Below are 21,108 nucleotides of genomic sequence, written 5' to 3'. Positions count from 1 at the left end.
ATATAGCATTATCCACATTCTTAAGAACCACAGAAGACTCACAGGGCTTTTGTGGTGGGAATAAATATCTCTCTACAAAAATAAAATAAAGTCAGGGGGACAGACTAAGAAATCTACTGGGGGAGCTCTGATGACTAGCTGCAAGTCGAACCAAGCCTCAAAGGTTTTTGGCTCAGGACCAGTGGTGGGATCCAAAAATTTTAATAACAGGTTCCGATGGTGGTGGGATTCAAACAGTGGTGCCATCACACACACGCACCTCCAGTCCCTATTGGGCAGGGAGGTTGCTTTAGTAACCCCTTCTTGGCACTCAGAAAAAATTAGATTCAGGCATACATTCCCCTTATCTCCCATTTCCTGGGACCAAAGGGGAGTCTTTTGCAGGCTCTGTTACCATAACAATACTCTCTCCTGCTCTTCCTTATCTGTTGCAAATTGTTTTGAGAAAGGTGGGAGTGGAGAATGTTATGGGGAAAATGTTCTCTGATATATGCCAGGGACAGGAGCCAGAGCCCCCAGCTTTGGCTACTCATCACTGGGGTCCTGACACAGTTCAATAAAGCTCTTGATACCTTCATTAATGACTGGAGTAACAGACCTTTACAGTCAGGGCCTGGAGCAGCTGCCAGCATCCTCTTCTGGAATGCCTGGACCAGGAGTGGCTGCTGCTGTCCTCTTCATCACAATAGTTACTGTGCGTGTGCAGACAACACTGTTTTTTTAAAAAATAATTTTAAAAACGTTTTACATTTTTCTACAACCTTGGGGGTGGTGGCCCATGTTTAAAGAAACACCAGTTTGGGGTGTTTCTTGTTGGGGTGTTTCTTTGATTTAAGTATCAACAGCCAGGGAGGATAGTTGTGAATTAGATATAGCTGTACAAAACTGAGTGCTGCTGCTGCTGCTGCTGCTGCTGCTGCTGCTGCTGCTGCTGCGCTCCAGTGATGTGCAGCAGTGAGGCAAGTCCAGACAGAAGATTCTGAGCAGCAAATTGCCAGTGTGGGGAGGGGACACTGGCTTCCAAAAAAAAATCTTGGCCTCTGTAGGGTTGCTGGCTCTGGGCTGTGAAAAGCCTGGAAATTTGGGGTGGAACCTGGGGAGCCAGGTGAGGCCTAGGAGATCAGTTTCCCTGGAGAAAACAGCTGCTTTAGAGAACGGACTCTGTTGCGCTGCACCCCAGTGAGGTTTCATCCCCTCCATGCCATGGAGTCCACCCTCCAGGGAAACAGATCTGTGTAATCTAGAAGATCTCCAGGCCTCACCTGGAGGTTGACGAGTCTAGGTTCATCCTACTTGGCCATTGTTTGGAAAATGCTAATGCTGCTAATGAAAAACAAACAAAAAATGAACAGAAACTGCCCCATGAATATCCATTGCAGGATTAGCTTAATGGGGTCACACAAAGAAATCTCTCCTGAAATTATGCTGTGGGAACATTAGTAGTTGTTTCTGCAACTGTCTTTTGTTGAGACGGCACATGTTCTTTATTCACTGAAAACCTGGATTTACACAAGAAATGTGACATGAAGGCTGCATTCAGAAACCATTCTGGACTGCCAAAAAGTAAAAATGTATGCAAATCTGGTTTGTTGTGTGACTCGTGCACTCCTGGCTCCTCCTCCTCCACTTTCCTGAAAACTTATTCTGGTCAACTGAGTTCTATGAATGTCGGCACAAGGGCTAATCAGTTGTTCTTCCTCCACTAGTCAGAATTCAGTGTCTGGTGAAAACTCCAGTTTGCATCCTCATTGGTGGGAAGAAAGCAAACTGTGATTAACTAACATGCCTGCATTCATACATCACAGGTAGTCAGAGTTTATTTTTAGCTGTGATTCTCCATGTTATAAGGGATATGGCAGAAGCAAAGTATGCATGCAAATCCAGCCACACTCAAGTTCACATACATTTTTACTGATCTCAGATCCAGTGTGACATCTGAAAGGAGCTTGTCTGTGCTTTGTTGACAGAGCGAAGAATAAGATCTGAGTTTCAAGAAATCTTTAGTGAGAAAAATAGGTGAGTTCTGAAGAAGGGCAATATTAAAGAAATAAACTGACTGCAAACAATATCTCAGTTGTTGAAATAGTAATTGATGCCTCTTTCTCCTTAGAAAAACGTCCTTAAATTTAAATCTTTAACACACATCACCATCCTTGATATTTAAAGCTGTTAGTAAGAATTTTCCCTTCTGAGGGAATGGGGCAATCAGCAGGGCTAATATGTTCAACAAATTTAAAAAGCTATTTAATAATGAATTTAGAACTCACAAAAAATAGTTATTATAGAACTTCTGTTTTTGAAAAAGCCATTGCATATGAAGATTAATATAAAACTATCACTGGTTAGTAAATTCATCTCCCCATAGAATCAGGTTAGAAATGCATTCATGTGTATTTTTTTCCAACTAAAATAAGAATCCTTGCATGTTTAAACCTCCTAAAGTATGCTGATTTAACCATTTGTTCATTTCATTCATTTGCATTCCCCCCCACCCCCGCTTCTTTGCCCAAAATTGCATCCTTCGTTCCACTTCATCATAGAAAAGTCACTTTGAGCTGATCAAATTTTGCTTTGATTGCAACCTGGTCCCACATTTGTATTTCCTGGGTAATTCATAGCAACATACCTATTTTCGGTAGAGCAACAGCAGAGAAGAGGTTAGGGTTGAATGTGGAGGGGATTGTGGGTAAACCTTTCATCATCAACTTGTGGTAATATCACATCTCCTCTTCAGCTTTTGAATGTGAAGTCTCCATAACTAATCTGCCTTTTGAGTTATTTTAAGACTGCAAGGCAAGGCAAGATAAAATATAAAATATAGGTGAAGCTTTAAGAATGGAAGGGCAAGCAAAGCTAGCTGTCTGAGTGTGGCGTAGTGTAATCTAGCTCATGTTCATAGCAGAAACTCTCTGTTAACATGATGATACTGAATTTATTCTATCTGAAAGATGTAGATGTTTCTCATGCAGTGGGAAGTGCAAGTTGTCTGGTAATTTAGGCTAAACTAATTGAAACTCAAAAGCTGTCAGCTGTTGGCATTGCAGTTTAGTAGAGAGACATGAAACTTCAGTTGGCAGCTGAAACAAAGCTGATTATTTGGAACATATAAACCTGCCTTAAATTTCATCTCTGGGAAGCTGTAAAAATACATGTATCAACCTACAGCTTTACCCATTTATCTTTTCTTAAATCATTTTGCATTCAGTTGCATTTTGGTAGTAAACATGTATGACTTTATTTGTGGGAACTGCTTGACATACACTGCACAAGAAGTCCCATATTCAGAGATGACTTTATCCCTGTGGCCATCTTTCTGCAGTTGATCGTTTTCTTTGGTTTAATGTTGTTTTTTGGTGTTGGTTCAGTCCTGATTGAGTCTTGATTGCCCAATTCTCTATCCTTCTGAGATGGCCATATGTATTTCCTTGTGAGCTGTTTCTTGCCTCAGTTCTTTCCCCTTTAAATGGCATTGAATATGCCCGAAGATAGATGGTTATTTTACATGAAGCAATACACTTTAACTTCACAAAAACTTGGGGGGAGGGACCTCTGTATTTGGAAATAACTGGGATAATATAATGTAAAAACCAGCAAGCAAAAAGAAATCAGATATCTGGTGGTCATGTGCATCCATTCCTTAATGACAATGAAGAGACATTGCAAAATGTCTACCTAAAGAAGCATAAACTTAAGAGTAAAGGCTATTTTAATGTGGTACTACTAGCTCTTTGTCAGACCTTGAGTCTGAAAATAATAGATATTGTAGATTTGTTCTAAAGTCTTTATTTCACAGCGAAATGCAAACATCAGCAAAGAGGAATCTGAAGATTCCCACTCAAACCCACTGCCTATATTCTCTACTGCCCCCTCCCCCCTCCCCCAGAGCCAAACGGCCACTACATTCCCCACTTCAAAGCACTACAAGCCTGAGAACAGTTCACACTCCCCTCCGGATAAGATCTGTGGCAAGGCTGTCCTGGGAAGTGGGGAGAGAGCACTGGACATCTGCAAAGTAACAAGCAGTAATAAACCATTCTCCCCTTGCCATGCCCACCACCCATCCACTGACGGGCACAGTCCTGACATTCCGCCTCCTTTAAGACTTCCCCCCCTCTCATTGAGACCGGTCAGGGTAAGCATGATGCAAAGCTTTCACTAGGCAAGGGGCTTGCACATGTTTTGAGTCCACCCATTCATTGTGCCCAACCAGGAAATGGGGTCAAGCGACTAGATACTGCAGACGGTTGCGATGCACTCTAGAGTCCAGGACAGCATCCACTTGATGATGAGACTCGCCGTGCACATGGACCGGAGTGGGCACCTCCGCCCGGGGATGCCAGGCATCCGGGAGGGGGGGGGGACTTTCTTGAGAAGGCTGCAATGAAAGACAGGGTGTATAGACCTCAAATTTTTTGGCAGTTGTAATTCGGCAGTTACATTGTTAATCAACTTGACCACTGGAAATGGCCCAATATATTTCTGTCCCAGCTTCCTACACCCCTGCAAGCATTTCAAGTTTCTGGTAGACAAATACATCCAATCCCCCACTGCGAGGGTGAGAGGGTGCTGTTTCTTATCAGCTTGTTGTTTATATCCTTGCTTAGCCTTCTCCAGCACTTTTTGCATGGGTCCCCACACTTGCTGGATAGACTGCACCCACTCCTGAAGCTCTACTGGTCCTTGCTGCACATCCCCAAAAACAGAAAAGGCTTAGCCAACTGTCCAGAAACAACCTCAAATGGGGTTTTACCAGTGGTACTATGCACTGCATTGTTGTAAGCGAATTCTGCGAAAGGGAGCAAGTCCACCCAATTTTCCTGGTAATAACTGATGTAACAACGCAGATATTGTTCCAGAGTAGTGTTGGTGTGCTTGCTCTGGCCGTCCATTGCCACATGATAGGTGGAAGAAAGGGCTTGTTCCATGCCTAACAGCTTGAGAAAATGGTGCCAAAACCGCGATACGAACTAGCTGATATTATTTTGTCGGGGGCAGCATGGAGCTTATAAATGTGAATCGTGAACACTTGAGCCAATTTGCTCACGGATGGCAGCGAGGAGCACAGAATGAAATGAGCCTGCTTTGAAAGTAAATCAACAACCATCCAAATCACAGATTTCTTTTTGCTGGACAAGGGGTTGGTGATAAAATCCATGGAAATCACTTTCTAGGGGGCTACAGATACCAGAAGGGGTTGGAGGAGTCCTTGCACCTTCCCTTGTGCCCGCTTGGCAGTCGCACATGTGGGGCACTCTTTTACATATGCCTCCACATTCCCCTGCTAGGTTCACCACCAAAACTGCCTGCGAGCCAAATGCAACATTTTCACAAAACCAAAGTGCCCCGCAGATTTAACATCATGGGCCCCCCATAATGCGAGTAGGCGTGCTTGTGGGAGCATGTAAAGTTTATCATCCTTCCACCATAACTCACCCAATTTTTCTAGCTGATCACTGTCCTCCCTGGGAGGCACCAAGAGGGCTCCTGCCTCCCTTAAGGTGGCCTCCAAAGAAGCGGGCAAGGTGGGGTGAGTGGTGCGTAGCTGCGTGTGACTGTGGGTATTTACGCCCAATCCTAGTTGGGATGGGGAGTACACAGTCCCGAAAGTCACTGAGGCCGCCTGGGAGGGGTGGGGCAAGTGAGACAGGGTGTCAGCCAAACAATTGGACTTCCCAGGGAAGAAATGGAGCATGAAGTTGAAACATTTTAATGTTTTAATGTGGTACTACTATCTCTTTGTCAGACCTTGAGTCTGAAAATAATAGAAACTGTAGATTTGTTCTAAAGTCTTTATTTCACAGCGAAGGGCAAACATCAGCGAAGAGGAATCTGAAGATTCCCACTCAAACCCACTGCCTATATTCTCTACTGCCCCCTCCCCCCTCCCCCAGAGCCAAACGGCCACTACATTCCCCACTTCAAAGCACTACAAGCCTGAGAACAGTTCACACTCCCCTCCGGATAAGATCTGTGGCAAGGCTGTCCTGGGAAGTGGGGAGAGAGCACCAGACATCCGCAAAGTAACAAGCAGTAATAAACCATTCTCCCTTTGCCATGCCCACCACCCATCCACTGACAGGCACAGTCCTGACACTCCCACAGGAAAACCCTGAAGTGGAGCTCAGAACTGAAAACAGGAGAAGTCATGTTCATGGCCCATTCAGGTATCTATAATTTGGGAAATAGGTAGTTCAAAAGTATACTCTTTTTTAAATGACCCAGTAGAGGCTGCTGTACTATAATTGCTTTCATATTAAACTAAAGTGTTCTGCACACTAATAGACCTAGTAGCAGACTTTGGACTCTGGCATCCCCCAGTTATGTCTTTGCATTGCAGCAGTCTGGGAGAATGTCCAGTTTTGCTTCATTTCTTCTGAGGCTGCTTAGGTCAAAATACAATCCCACCCCCTGCCCCCAAACTGGCTCACTAGTTGAAAGGGGATCTATTCAGACTCTGTGAGAAGGCATGCCTGTGCATCTTGGCTGTATTCATGTATTTCTTTCTTTTTAATCATGATCAGGGCTTCCTATAGTGCATTTGATTTCTATTATTTTTGAAGGAAAACACACACAAAAAACAAATTCAGACAAAATCTGTAGTGAGTAAACATATTTAACATTCTGGTTGGTGTTGTTTGTATATGTTGATTTTAGTACTGACAGTAGTAAAAAGTCCCCCCCCCCCCGTCCCCCGCAGATATTTCCTGTTGTCTTAGTAGATAATGGCACTTGAACAGTGTTCAATGGCACTTGAACAGTACTAGGTGCAACTGTCATTTTTTCAGAATAATTACTGAACCTCTTTTTTGTTTATGTACAGAGAGTTTGGATGGAGAGATCCAGAACTTCCAGAGGTCATACAGATGTTACAGCATCAGTTCCCCTCAGTGCAGTCCAATGCTGCTGCCTACTTACAGCATCTTTGTTTTGGAGACAATAAAATAAAAGCTGAGGTAAGATAACCATAACCACAACATTAACAATAGCTGTTGCTTGTGTGTGTGTGTGTGTGTGTGTGTGTGTGTGTGTGTGTGTGTGTGTTGTTCATAGCTTCCCATAGTTGTGCCAACTTCCTTCTTGGAATTCTCATGCTGTCTAGGTTAAGGTTGTTTCAAAGGCACTAAGTCTAATATTTCAGCAAACAACTAGATCCGATTTTTGCATTGGTGAACAAAGGAAGAGGGAATCCCTGTTGACTACCAGCATGCCAAATGGGGGACCTGCAGGAACAAAAGTTATGCAGAATGGAACAAGGTCTGTAATAAGATGGAAAGCGGAGTGAGAGTGGAAAAGATGCGTGGGCCCAAGAAGCCTGGCCTTCTTTCCTCAGGATGGGAGCTAGAGGAGTTAAGGGGGCTCGTGATAGTTTCATTCTTTTTCACAGTTACGATGGAGTCCCATATTTCAGCTTTCTTAGCCCTTTTGATTTCACCTCCCATGCTCAGACTTCTTGATAAAGCTACCAATAAGCAGGTGTAGATATGGGCGTGAAGTGCCATCAAGTCACTTCTGATTCACCATGAACTGATGCCCTCCAAAACATCCTATCCTTACCAGCCTTGCTCATATCTTGTAAACTGAGGACTGTGGCTTCCTTTATATAGTCAACCCATGTTCAAAAAAGCTAAACTGTAGAATGAGATCAGGCTTGCTAGAAAGGTTAGAAACAATAAAATTTGAATTTTCGGGGCCTGATGAACTACATGCCAGGGTATTAAAAGAACTGGCAGAAGCAAACTCAGAAGCACTTGCTATAATCTTTGAGAATTCCTGGAGAACCTGAGAAGTCTCAGCAGCCTGGAGGAGGGCTGCTAATGTTGTCCCCATCTTCAAAAAGAAAAAAAAAGAGGAACCAGTAAGGGCTGTCAGACAGTGGAATATGCTGCCTTGGAGTGTGGTGGAGTCTCCTTCTTCGGAGGTTTTTAAATAAAGGCTGGACGACCATCTGTCAGGAGTGCCTTGATTGTGTGTTCTTGCATGACAAGAAGAAGAAGAAGAAGAAGAAGAAGAAGAAGAAGAAGAAGAAGAAGAAGAAGAAGAAGAAGAAGAAGAAGAAGAAGAAGAAGAAGAAGAAGAGTTTGAATTTATATCCCCCTTTCTCTCCTGTAGGAGACTCAAAGGGGCTGACAATCTCCTTGCCCTTCCCCCCTCACAACAAACACCCTGTGAGGTAGGTGGGGTTGAGAGAGCTCCGAGAAGCTGTGACTAGCCCAAGGTCACCCAGCTGGCGTGTGTGGGAGTGTACAGGCTAATCTGAATTCCCTAGATAAGCCTCCATAGCTCAGGCGGCAGAGCGGAGAATCAAACCCGGTTCCTCAAGATTAGATACATGAGCTCTTAAACTCCTACGCCACGTGGATTTGATGGTCCTTGTGGTCTCTTCCAACTCTATGATTCTATCTCAGATTGGCTCTTCCTCTTTTCCTGCTGCCTTCAAGTTTTCTGACCACCATTATCTTTTCCAGTGACTTTCTTCTCATTATGTGACCAAAGTATGACAGCCTTCTAGGGACAGTTCAGGATTAATTTGCTCTAGAATCTTTTTGGGGGGAGGGACCACCAGTGACATAGGTATAGATTTTTGGCAGGACCACACCCCCCCACGGCCCTGGGAGCATGGCCACACCTCCCTCGGCCCCGCCGCCAGCGTCAGTGCTTATAAAAGCAGTTCTCCAAGGCCAGGGATGGCAGACTCCCCTGCCCTACCCCCCACCCCCCACTGGCTGGGCTGACAGCCGGCAGTCCCTTCTGCCTTCCCCTCCGGACAGAGGCATAGCTAGGGAAAATGGAGTCCATGGGCGGACGCTGTGATGCTGGAATCCACCCCCAAACAGCATCACTTTCAATGGTGTTTAAACTAAGGAGCCCAGATTCCCCTTTTAAATCTAAGGTGGATTTAAAAGGAGAATATGGGCTCCTTTGACAATCTGGGGTCCCCAGTTAAAACAACATTGAAAGTGATGCTGTTTTGGGGTGGATTCCAGCATGTCAAAAAACGGACCGGAAAAATTATACAAGACACACGTATGCTGCTAAAGTGGCATTCAATGTATTACCCTCTTATATTTCTAATCATACATAAAATACAAGTGCAACAATGCTTATTTGTATTTCTATTCCAAGTGGACTTCCTTGGAAGGAGCGCAGGGATTTTCTCACGCGTGCTGAAACAGTTCACTCTCAGTTTAGTGCACACTCAAAACAGTCCAACGTATTAATCCTGCTCTTCATATATTTGTATCCAAAACCATAGTCATAGGATATTATCCTGACATTTACAAAGTTCTTATTCTTCAAGAGTATGTTGTTATTCTGGATACGTGGCTGAAATCTTACGTGAGCTCCTGCTGGAGTCCATTTAAAGGAGCCTTGTTGCAATGCGGAGAAAAATTCAGCAAGCAAAAAGTTCAGCAAGCAGAAGCTAGTCGCGTAACTAAATTTTGAGAACCAATATATTATGCAAGAATCTAATCCATTTTTTTCTAAAATTCTATATTACTGCAGATATATAGATGACTTGCTATTTATCATGCAGCCCAATTGTGATGTGAGGGAATTATTGCACTGGCTCAATGACCTACATCCTTCAATTAAGTTTACAGGAGAACAAAATTCTCGGACTATTAGTTTTTTGGACACCTGGATAACTATAGATGACAGTCAAAAAATCACCTTTGCTCCATTTCATAAGTCCATTGAAAGAAATAAGATATCAAAATACTCTTCTTGCCATCCAATACACCTCAAAAATAACTTGCCATACAGCCAATTAGTTAGGGCAAAACGGAACTCAACCAGTGAAATAACATTTAGGGAAGAAACAAAAAGAATAATGCAAAAAATACTCTTCGAGGGGTTATCCAAAATCTGTTCTAAGTAGAGCCCTTAATAGGATCAAAGGAGTCCCACGCCAACAATTGCTCCAATATAAAAGTAAGAATACACAGTCTAGGAATAACATGGGCATTAAATTATGACTTTAAAGCCACCAGTATAAAAAAGCATAGTGGAAGAAGCATTGGCACATACTGGCGAAATTCCAGGATGCTCACTGCCTCCCTTAATTGGGTTTAGACATGCAACTAGCTTAAAGACAAACAACTAATAAGAGCAGATATTAAAATAGACAGTACACCAGACCTAGAATTAAAGGACACCATCGCTGCGGACACTGTGTCATGTGTCCACAATCACTAAACACGAAAGAAATTAAGGATCCTCGCGACAAACAGAACATGGCAAATAAATCATTTCTCAACATGTGGAACAAAAGAATGTGTCTATATGATTATTTGCCCTTGTGACTTAGTGTCGTCGGAATGACAACCGCGTGTCTTGAGAGTTAGGAATTAAGAACACGCAAGTAATATAAGAACAACAAAAAGAAGCACATGAGCCACTAGTGGAGCATTCTTTTACTTTAACATACATAGTTCAGGATTTCCAATTTGTAGTTTTGTAACCCATCATCAAGCGATCTGAGAGCAGTATAGATACAAAAGGAGAGTGCTCCTCCAACAAGAAACAAAAAATGGTCTTATATCTCTAAAAATCATAATCAAAATAACAGGGCTCCTAAATAGAGAATAATTAAGATTTTTCTTATTTACCTATAATGGACTTTGATGACATGCTAGCTGGATGTGGTCTCTTTAAAACATCTAAGATAGAAAAAGCAAGCTGCAATGCACCTTGAGAATCACATAGGAAATAAGATATATAGAACCCCTCACATGCAATGAACATTAGACCCAGCATCACATTAGGAAGAGAGTAAACAAGATTTGGAATGACAAGGATAATGGCAAATGTAAAAGTGCATGGTATTTATTAGTATTTAATTATTTATTATAGAATAGAATATAGAATAGATACGTACACATTATTATATTAAGTATTTTAACATACTCACCGTTTGGGTAAATATTTATTTAACAAGTATTTATTAAAATCGGTTTAAAATAGACACATATAGATTTAAGGCGAGAATGTATATATATTTATAGAATTTTTTAATCTATTGTATTGCCATTCACATTGAAGGCAGAGCAACTGAAGAAGGTGCATCGAAAAGCTGAAGCTACGCTGACATTACGCTGGACATGCTTCTGCTTTGCTTAGAACTTTTGCTTACTGGTTTGGTTGAATTTTTCTCCGCGTGACAACAAAGGCTCCTTTAAATGGACCTCCAGCAGGGAGCTCAACAAGTAGATTTCTTGTTACCACGTATCCAGAATAAACAACATACTCTTTGAAGTAATAAGAACTTTGTAAAATGTCAGGGATAATGTCCTATGACTGTGGTTTTGGATACAAATATATGAAGAGCAGGATTAATGTCGTTGGACTGTTCTTTTGAGTGTGCACTAAACTGAGAGTGAACTGTTTCAGAAGCATCGCTGCGTGAGAAAATTCCCTGTAGCTCCTTCAAGGGAAGTCCACTTGGAATAGAAATACAAATAAGCATTTGTACACTTGGCGTTTTATGTATGATTAGAAATATAAGAGGAGTAATACATTGAATACCACTTTTAGCAGCATAACGTGTGTCTTGTACGCTAATTTTTTCCGCCCCAGTCGTTTTTCCGACACGCTTCTTTGACATTTTGCCTTGCGTTCATCCATTCATAAAATTTGTGGATTCCAGGCATCACAGCGTCCCCATCCCGAAACAGCATCACTTTCAATGTCGTTTAGTCCGGGGATCTTCAGATTCCTTCTCCCTTTAAATCCATGCCGAAGGGGATGGATTTAAAAGGAGAATCTGGGGAAATGTGGAGGGTGCCTACTGTCAGGGGGGGTGCCTGCAATTGTTAAGCTAGCAGCACCAAACTTTCAGGGTATCTTTAGGAGACTCTCCTGATGATACCACTCAGGTTTAGTGAAGTTTGGTTCGGGGGTCCAAAGTTATGGAGCCTCAAAGGTGTAGCCCCCATCTTCTATTAGCTCCCATTGGAAACAATGGGGGCACCCCCTTTGAGAGTCCACAACTTTGGACTCCCCGAACCAAACCTCACCAAACTTGGGTGGTATCATCAGGAGAGTCCCTCAACAAATATCTGAAATTTTGGTGCTGCTAGCCTAAAAACTCCTGGATGAGCAGCGGTGTGCTTACGAAGCACTACAACTCCAAACAGCAGAGGTCATTCAGTAGAGAGTCCAGCTGCGATCTGAAATTTCAGACCTTCAGCAGCAAGAGGCACTCCTACTGGGCGAACAACAGAGGGAGAACGCGACGCTCAAGGCCTCTGCAAGTGAGGGGGTGGACTGAGATCTGAGCCGTGCTCTTCGTGGCGACGACTGGGCGACCACACACTGGACCGCAGCCCCCCCCCACCAGACCAGCAGGCTGGTCACCTCAGAAAGGGGCGATTCAACCTTCCAACAAGGCCCTGCATCCCAGGGAGGGCCTCAGAAAAGTTTCAAGGTGGACTTTAACGGGAACCCTGACGAGCTGGCCTTTTTTTATACAAGTGGGCTCGTACATGGAGGTCCATGGCAACGGCTTCTACTTGGACTGGGAGAGAGTGTTCGAGATCGGGACCCTGTTCTGGGGGGAGGATGCCAATTGGTTGGTGGGTCTGGTAGAGGAAGATGTACCAGAGATCTACAACCTGGAGAGGTTCCTGCTAACCCTACAAAAGCAATTTGAGGACCCCCTGGCAGAAGAGAAGGCTCAGGGCGAACTATAACACCTTCAACAAGGTCAGCAAATTTGCCGCTGATTTCCGCAGGCTAGCCAGCCACTTGCGCAGGTGGCCAGAGATGGTCCTAGTCCAGCTCTTCAAGGACGCCTTACACCCCAAACATGTAATGGGGGGTTGAACCCGAGAACCCCCCCTTACCTACGTCCTTGGGGACCACCCACAGTATAATGCTTTCTTCTGACTCCACATTTCAAATTTTCAGAAGCATTAACTGTCAACCATATCTTAAAAGAGAGAATTATAATACATTTGGATGTATGATTGCATTCTGTTTCAGAGTGAAAACTTGAATGGGACAAGAAATTCTTCTGACTTGTACATTCTTTTTCCTCAAGACAAGCCTGGTGTCAGTCCCCTGGATCAGGACCCAATGAACACTCGTTTCGTTCAATGATTTTATTGGCAGAATTCAGAGAACAAGGAAAAGACAATTCTGGCGAAAAGGAACCAAGCGATTGATAACATGACCCACACTCCCCCAGCCCCACTTGAGAACAGAACAGCACAGAGAAATCCAGACACAAGGCCCATCCCAGCAGTAGACTCTCCAGGCCAGACTGACAGTTAGATAGCTGTGCACGTTCAAGAGCGAAAGCAACTCCAACCACCTCCCCCTGCAGAGCCAGGCCTGACACCTGGGCATGGTCTTTCTGCAGGAGAATTCCCTTGATTTGTCACAGATTAGCATAACTCCTGGGTGTGAACCTTTTTCTATCACCAGTTACCGGAAAGGCTTTCCTAAAATTTTGCTATAAACTATATCACTGACTCAAACAGTAACTGTATAAGATTTTTAAAAGTCAAAGGCCCTTTCCGCAAGGGCCAAAAACGACGGCCTGGGGGGGGGGTAAAAACGCTGCCCCCAGGCCGCCATTTGCACAGGCGGTGCTGCTGCAACGCAGCAGCGCTCAATTCGACTGCTCCTCCCCAGGGCTGCCAGGTCGCTTCTAAACAACAACCCTGAGAGGGTTGTTGTTGGGGAAAGCGCCTTCCTGGCGGCGCCAGCGAACCGGGCCACCGAGAACAGCCCCGTCTTCATTCACCTTGTCCCGTTGCTGCTGGCCGCTTCGAAGCCCATGCTGTCCTCCGACCCCTGGAGGTCGGAGGGCAGCGTGGGCGGGGCTTCGACGGCCAGCAGGCGACGACGGGGACAAGGTGAGTGGGACGGGGCAGGGGGAAGAGGCGGCTCCATGCGGAGCCGCCTGCCGTTTGCCGGCCTCTGCTGAGGCCGTCCGCATGCGTGCATGCGAACGGCCTTTGCCTCCACGCCGGCGGAATTCTCGCCGGCGTGGAGGCGACAGGGAGGCCGTGCGGAAACGGCCAAAGTTATTACTACTTCACTTTAATCTTTATCATTTGTGTTTTACAAAGAAGCACCTGAGAAGTTGGATCATTCAGTGAAGAATATGATTGAGGCAGCACTAAAGCACCTTTGCATTTGTCTCATTTCCTTCCAAAATTGTGACTTGGGAGGAAAAAAAGGCTTGGAGGTGTTCCCTGGAAATATTTAAAGGCATTTCAATTCCTAACTAACTAATATCTTTCCCATGAGCTCCGCAAAATGCTGTTACAGTCATTGTCCTTTGGACTCAGTTGGTCTCTTCAGTAGAATGTGTTCCTCCCCCTCCCCCCCAAACGAGGGAGAAGTCTGTAGTTTTGAAGTCATTCCTGTTTTTGGTGCTTCTTTTTTGTCAGCTTCTGTTCCAGGATGCCAACACACTAAAAGAACATTTGGCAGAGAGAATTATTGTTTTCGGGGCAGGAGCCTGAAGCTGGTTGCTGAGGCGTCCAGGAAACCGCGTGCATGTTCGCAAAACACCCCTCGTGTTGAGTTGATCTCTCCAGCTTTTCTAGTGACGTCGGAATAAATCAAGCAAACTAAACGATTACAGTCAGCATAGGTTGAATAGGGAGAATCCCAATTGTGTGGTTTTCCCCTTGGCTTTCTTTAAGTGTTAAGTACATTTTTAGAGAATCAGTTGGGCTCTACAGACTGGATTGTGTGTTTTCTTGCTGCTTTTGTTTGTGTTCATTAGACTTCCATGCCACTCTTCCCCGTCATGACAGACTCAGAGCTACCAGCATCAATGTCATACACGTCCATAAAAGGAATACAACATACAAACAACAATAAAACAACATAATGACAACAGCATTTCTGCTGACCCGAGGAAGCCTGGGCCCATTTACTGGCATGGTTGTTGGAGGGATTTAAAAAGCCCCAACAAAGATCCCAAAGGAAGCCTCCATTGTGTTTTAGTGATCTGATAGGGAGAGATTTGCCACTGGCACTGAGAGCATCTGCTTGGCATTCAAAAGGCCCCAGATTTAATCCCGCTGCATCTCCAGCTAAGAAGAAGAAGAAGAACAGGGAGCAGATGTGTCTCTTTTTTTGTCCTTTGTGACCCTAGCTGTTGAAACCCCATCTTGACTCTGGACTGAAGGAAGTGTTATGCCTTTCCCCAGCTTGAAAAAATATATTTTGAGAAACAAGGCCACCTGATCTTTAGGTCACCTGGACATGTTTAAGAATTGAGTTTAGAAAGAATATATTTTATTTACTTGATCTACTTTGATACCATTTTGTTGATCCACCAACCATGTGAGATGGATGAGACTGAGAGTGAGAGAGACTGTCTCGACCAAGCAATCCTGATCATCCCAGTCCCCAAGCACAGATTCACAGAGTTGAAAGGGGCCACCCAGGGGCGGTCCATCCCAGGCAAATGTTGGTCAAGCTGCTGCTTAAAGGCTGCCAGAGAGGGGGACCTCCCCGCCTCCCCAGGCAGCCGATTCCACTGTTGCACAACTCTTACTACGAAAAGATTTTTCCTGGTGTCCATCTGGTCCACCTCGTGCCCCCCCCCCCCCCAGCAGTTTTCAAGCAGCAGCTTGTCAGGGATGATCTAAGCAGGGAGTGGACTAGATGGCTTGTGTGACCCCTTCCAAGTCTATGGTTCTATGTCCCCCACTATATAATTATTGTTCCTCCAGATGTGATGCTGCCAGTATGCCATTGTGAGCACGCTGACTGGCGTGTAAGCCCTGCTGAGAATCAGCAACATTCTTCAGGCTGCGCTGCTCGCCCCTCTGCCCTTGCCCCCGCCCCCCCCTTCTCTGTTTGTCTTTTCACATCCAGCCTGCTGAAGAATTCTGAAGAACTTGGCAGTTTGCTTACTGTGGCAAGTTACTTTGGTTGGTGTTAGTAAAAGATATAAGGTGGGTTTTTAAAAAAATAAAATGCAATATTTTAAATTTCTCTCACACAGAGAGAGGAATTAGAAGCCTTTTCCCTGCATTTATTTTGACCTGTCAAGCCAGCTTCTCCATACCAGCTTGGTGACCTTGGGCCAGTCACAGTTCTCTCAGAACTCTCTTAACCCCACCTATCTCACAAGGCATCTGTTGTGGGGAGAGGAAGAGAAGGAGTTTGTAAGCCACTTTGAGACTTCTTACAGTTGAGAAAAGTAGGGGTATAAATCTAAATTCCTCCTCTTCTTTCCCTGGTATCATGTATTTCCTCACACACACACCGCTCTTTTTGAGGATACTAGTTGTGGTATCAGAGAAGTCTGAAATGGAAACGGTTAAGATCCTTTCAGTCCTCAGGGCTAGGCAGCTCATGCTAATGCCTGCTAAGTCTGTTGATGACACTGACTCTGAAAAGAGAAGAGATAAATTGTGAGCAAGAAGAGTGAGACCTTTCAGCTGCAGCTGGCAGAATTGGTGTAGTAGAATCACAGGCTCTTTGAGAAGGCTGTTTGCTGCATAGCAGAAAGCCTCTGAAACTAACAAGGTTGAGATTGCTTGAGCTTGTCCTACCCTACAATCAAAGAAAACACATCAAAGGTAAGGGGGAAGCTAAGCATTTTGGAGAATTTAACAGAGAATTTTGAGGAAAAGTGACTCTTGTTAAATAAAAAGGTCCTTCTTCTCACAGCAATCCCCTGTGCTTGTAAAGACTGCTTTGTTCAAGGTCGCTATGCTAAAGGAATTGAATTGTTCAGTATTGCTTGCCAGCATCATTTTGTTCTGATAGAAAATGACAGCTGGCCCTCAACTGCAGTGACACAACAGGTCACACAAGGTTCTGGCACTGGTGGCTTTTTCCTATGTGTCAGGAAACTAATTTCGTCTACAAAAGCTGCAGTACTTTTTCATGGCATTAGATTGTGTGGGAGAAGGGACAGGGGCATAGTGGACTCTCCAGCCTAGTTCTCTGCCTGCCTTAACAAAAAAATTCTCCTGGTTGGAGTTCTCTTTTCCTCAATCAACTCTCTGCATCTTTAGTCATTCTTTTAGAACAGTGATGATAATTAAAAAGGGAATGAACTTACACTGGAAGTATTGTTCCTCCTGCACTACATGTATATCTATTTTAATCCAACTTTCCTCCCAAATTTGGACTAAAAGTGGATTAGAACAGCATTTTCTCACAACCACCACCCTATGAGGTGGGCCAGAGTGACTGAGTGCCCAAAGGTCACCCAGAGAGCCTCTGTCGTAGAAGTGCGTGTTCAGACCTGGCTCACTCAGGATCCCAGCCTGAGATGAGGATTCCAGGTTGTCTTCTTAAATGGGTTTTTAGCTGCATGTTGAAGATGGCCAATATCCAGTGCAGGGTGGCCATGAGTGAATTCATGTGCTCAGCTGCAGATGCAGATTCATGCATAATTTTTGCTCTCCAAGGTGGATTCATCATCAAACTGGGAGGATGAACCTGATTTGGTGCATCCAGTAGCTGAGAGTGGCTTGTTCTCCTGTGCCCCCAGTGCTCTTCAAGGGCTTTTGGGACCAGCGAGGATGAATGATGAAACAGATACGCAAGTGTCCTTTTCACTGTCATGACATACTGCAGCAGAAATGTGTACAAGCATGTTTACGTTGTCCCTTTTTTTCCTGTAGGTTTTCACCCCAATGAGTATGCAATTAACTGTAGGAAGAGGCAGACTTCAAAGTGTTGCAGATGCAAATTAAATGGTTATCGGAGGGCATTACTACACAATACAGTATTTTAAAGGAGAATTGCAAACTGAAGCAGATGCATTATACAGGAATACATATGAGAAAGCATGGATAGAAAGGCATTAGTAAGATGTAGATGATTACAGAAAATAACAGAAACTAAAGCACAAATAAATAAAATACAGTTCTAAACCAGGATAGGACACACCAGATAGTGGAGAGGTTATCCAAAAATACTAAAAGGGAAGGGAATGCATGGGAGCTGGGAATTTCTTAGAAGTGAGATCTTGAGTGCACAATTTCAAACAGTTCCAATGAGGAGGTAAAATGGGAGGTGTCTAAGGAAACCAGGATGGCTGTCTAAAGAACTTTCAACTGAGCTAAGATTTAAAAAGGACATGTACAAGAAATGGAAAAGGGGGGAAATCACCAAAGAGGAATTCAAACAAATAAGCAGGATGTGTAGGGAGAAAGTCAGAAAAGCTAAAGCTCACAAAGAGCTGAGGCTTGCCAGAGAGGTTAAAAACAACAAAAAAGGGTTTTTTTTATGTCCATAGAAAAAGGAAGAAAAAAGACAGGATAGAGTCACTGCATGGAGAAGATGGCAAAATACTAACGGGATGGAGAAAGACAGAACTACCGGTACTCAACACCTTCTTTGCCTCAGTCTTTTTCTCATCCAGGAGAAAATAAAACAGAAGATACAGGAGGAGAAATTCAGCCCAAAATAAATAAAGAGGTAGTGCAGGAACACCTGGCTACTTTAAATGAATTCAAATCTCCAGGGCCTGATGAACTGCATCTCAGGGTATTAAAAGAACTGGTAGAAGTAATCTCAGAATCACTTGCTGTAATCTTTGAGAACTGGAGAACAGGAGAAGTCCCAGTGGACTGGAGGAGGGTTGGAGCAGCAGTGGCGTAGGAGGTTAAGAGCTCGTGTATCTAATCTGGAGGAACAGGGTTTGATTCCCAGCTCTGCCGCCTGAGCTGTGGAGGCTTATCTGGGGAATTCAGATTAGCCTGTGCACTCCCACACACGCCAGCTGGGTGACCTTGGGCTAGTCACAGCTTCTCAGAGCTCTCTGAGCCCCACTTACCTCACAGGGTGTTTGTTGTGAGGGGGGAAGGGCAAGGAGATTGTAAGCCCCTTTGAGTCTCCTGCAGGAGAGAAAGGGGGGATATAAATCCAAACTCCTCCTTCTTCTTCTTCTTCTTCTTCTTCTTCTTCTTCTTCTTCTTCTTCTTCTTCTTCTTCTTCTTCTTCTTCTTCTTCTTCTTCTTCTTCTTCTTCTTCTTCTTCTTCTTCATGTTATCCCCATCTTCAAAAAGGGGAAAAAGGAGGACCCTAATAATTACCATCCAGTCAACCTGTCATCAACACCAGGGAAGATTCTGGAGCAGATCATTAGACATATGATCTGCCCGCACTTAGAATACTGTGTTCACAAAAAGTCAGCATGGGTTTCTGAAAAACAAATCATGCCAGACCAATCTTATCTCTTTTTTTTTGTGATGAAGGGAATGCTGTGTACGTAACATATCTTGATTTTAGTAAAGCTTTTGACAAGGTGCCCCATAATATTCTTGCAAGTAAGCTAGTGAAATGTGGACTAGATAATGCTAATATTAGATGGATTTGTAATTGGTTGACGGATGAAACACAAATGGTGCTCATTAATGGCTCATCTTCATCCTGGAAAGAAGTGACTAGTGGGGTGCCACAGGGTTCTGTCCTGGGCCCAACGCTATTCAATATTTTTTATCAACAATTTGGATAATGGAATAGAGGGCATGCAAATAAAATTTGCAGATGACACCAAATTAGGAGGGGTAGCTAATACTCCAGAGGACAGAGTCAGGATTCAGAATGAGCTGGACAGATTAGAGAGCTGGGCAAACAAAATGAATTTCAAAAGAGATAAATGTAGGATACTATGCATAGGCAGAAAAACTGAAATGCACAGATATAGGATGAGTGACACCTGGCTTGTCAACACTACATGCGAAAGGGATCTGGGAGTCTTAGTAGTAGTAGTAGTAGTAGTAGTAGTAGTAGAGGAAGAGGAAGAGGAGGAGGAAGAGGAGTTTGGATTTATATCCCCCCCTTTCTCTCCTGTAGGAGACTCAAAGGGGCTTACAATCTCCTTGCCCTTCCCCCCTCACAACAAACACCCTGTGAGGTAGGTGGGGCTGAGAGAGCTCCGAAAAGCTGTGACTAACCCAAGGTCATTCAGCTGGCATGTGTATGAGTGCACAGGATAATCTGAATTCCTCAGATAAGCCTCCACAGCTCAGGCAGCAGAGCGGGGAATCAAACCCAGTTCTTCCAGATTAGAATGTACCTGCTCTTAACCAACTACGCCACTGCTGCTAGTGTAGACCATACACTAAACATGAGTCAGCAGTGTAATGCGGCAACCAAGAAAGCCAATGCAAATTTGGGCTGTATCAATAGGAGTATACTGTCAAGATCGAGTGATGTAATTGTACCTCTCTATTCTGCATTGGTTAGACCTCACCTGGAATATTTTGTACAGTTCTGGGCACTGCAATTCAAGAAGGATATTGACAAGCTGGAACAGGTCCAGAATGGTAAAAGGTCTTGAATCCAGAACAGGTCCAAAATGGTAAAAGGTCTTGAATCCATGCCCTATGAGGAGAGATTTAGGTTATGTTCAGTTTGTTTAGTATGTTTAGGGTATGCTTAGTTTGGTGAAGAGAAGGTTAAGAGGTGACATGATAGCCATGTTTACATATTTGAAGGGATGTCATGTTAGTGAGCGAGCAAGCTTGTTTTCTGTTGCTCCAGAGACTAGGACCAGGAGTAATGAGTTCAGGTTGAAGGAAAAGTTATTCCACCTAAACATCAGGAAAAACTTCCTGACAGTAAGGGCTATTTGAGTGTGGAGTACACCTCCTTGGAGTGTGGTGGAGTCTCCTCCTTTGGCCGTTTTTAACAGAGGCTGGATGGCCATCTGTCAAGAGTGCTTTGATTGTGTGTTCCTACATTGCAGGGGGTTGGACTTGATGGCCCTTGGAGTCTCTACCAACTCGATGATTCTATGATAAACCACTAAACTTTGCAAATGAACTTGGAACAAAAAGCTGCAAGTATGAGAGCAAATTTAGTTTGTATTAGCCAATCTAAAAGTAACTATTCACCCATTAATTGCTACTTTGCTATCTTTCTGTTTTTTGCTCTGTTTCCTAGCAAGCAAGCTGATCCAGTTTCGTAGTTTTCTATCCAAGGATCCAGGAAGGTTGGAGAGACAGGACTTGTGGGCCTTTCAACCTTCAGAGTCCTTGGACAGGGGAGGAGGGCAGGGCAGGGTGAAGGCCTCAAAACATCCCCAGAGCAAGAGGGCCTTCCACAGAAAGGCTGTTCCTGGCCGGGAAAGAAAAGATGTTCCAAAAGTGAAATTTTTCCCAAACCTGT

At 44.1% G+C, this 21,108-nt stretch overlaps 1 protein-coding gene across 7 annotated transcripts in view; it reads left to right on the top strand.

Moving 5' to 3' along the window:
- CTNND2 (catenin delta 2) overlaps positions 1–21,108 on the top strand; it is a 655,193-nt gene that overhangs the window by 495,303 nt on the left and 138,782 nt on the right. For all 7 annotated transcript variants that reach the window (XM_048507354.1, XM_048507355.1, XM_048507356.1 and 4 more), the window contains one exon: positions 6,821–6,953. In XM_048507354.1, the coding sequence (XP_048363311.1) occupies positions 6,821–6,953 (133 nt within the window). The remainder of the gene's footprint in view (positions 1–6,820; positions 6,954–21,108) is intronic.

The sequence above is a fragment of the Sphaerodactylus townsendi genome, linkage group LG09 (assembly GCF_021028975.2).
Source record: "Sphaerodactylus townsendi isolate TG3544 linkage group LG09, MPM_Stown_v2.3, whole genome shotgun sequence".
NCBI classification, from domain to species: Eukaryota; Metazoa; Chordata; class Lepidosauria; order Squamata; family Sphaerodactylidae; genus Sphaerodactylus; species Sphaerodactylus townsendi.
The sequence above is the reverse complement of the archived record's forward strand: the minus strand, read 5'-3'. Positions and strand labels throughout refer to the sequence as shown.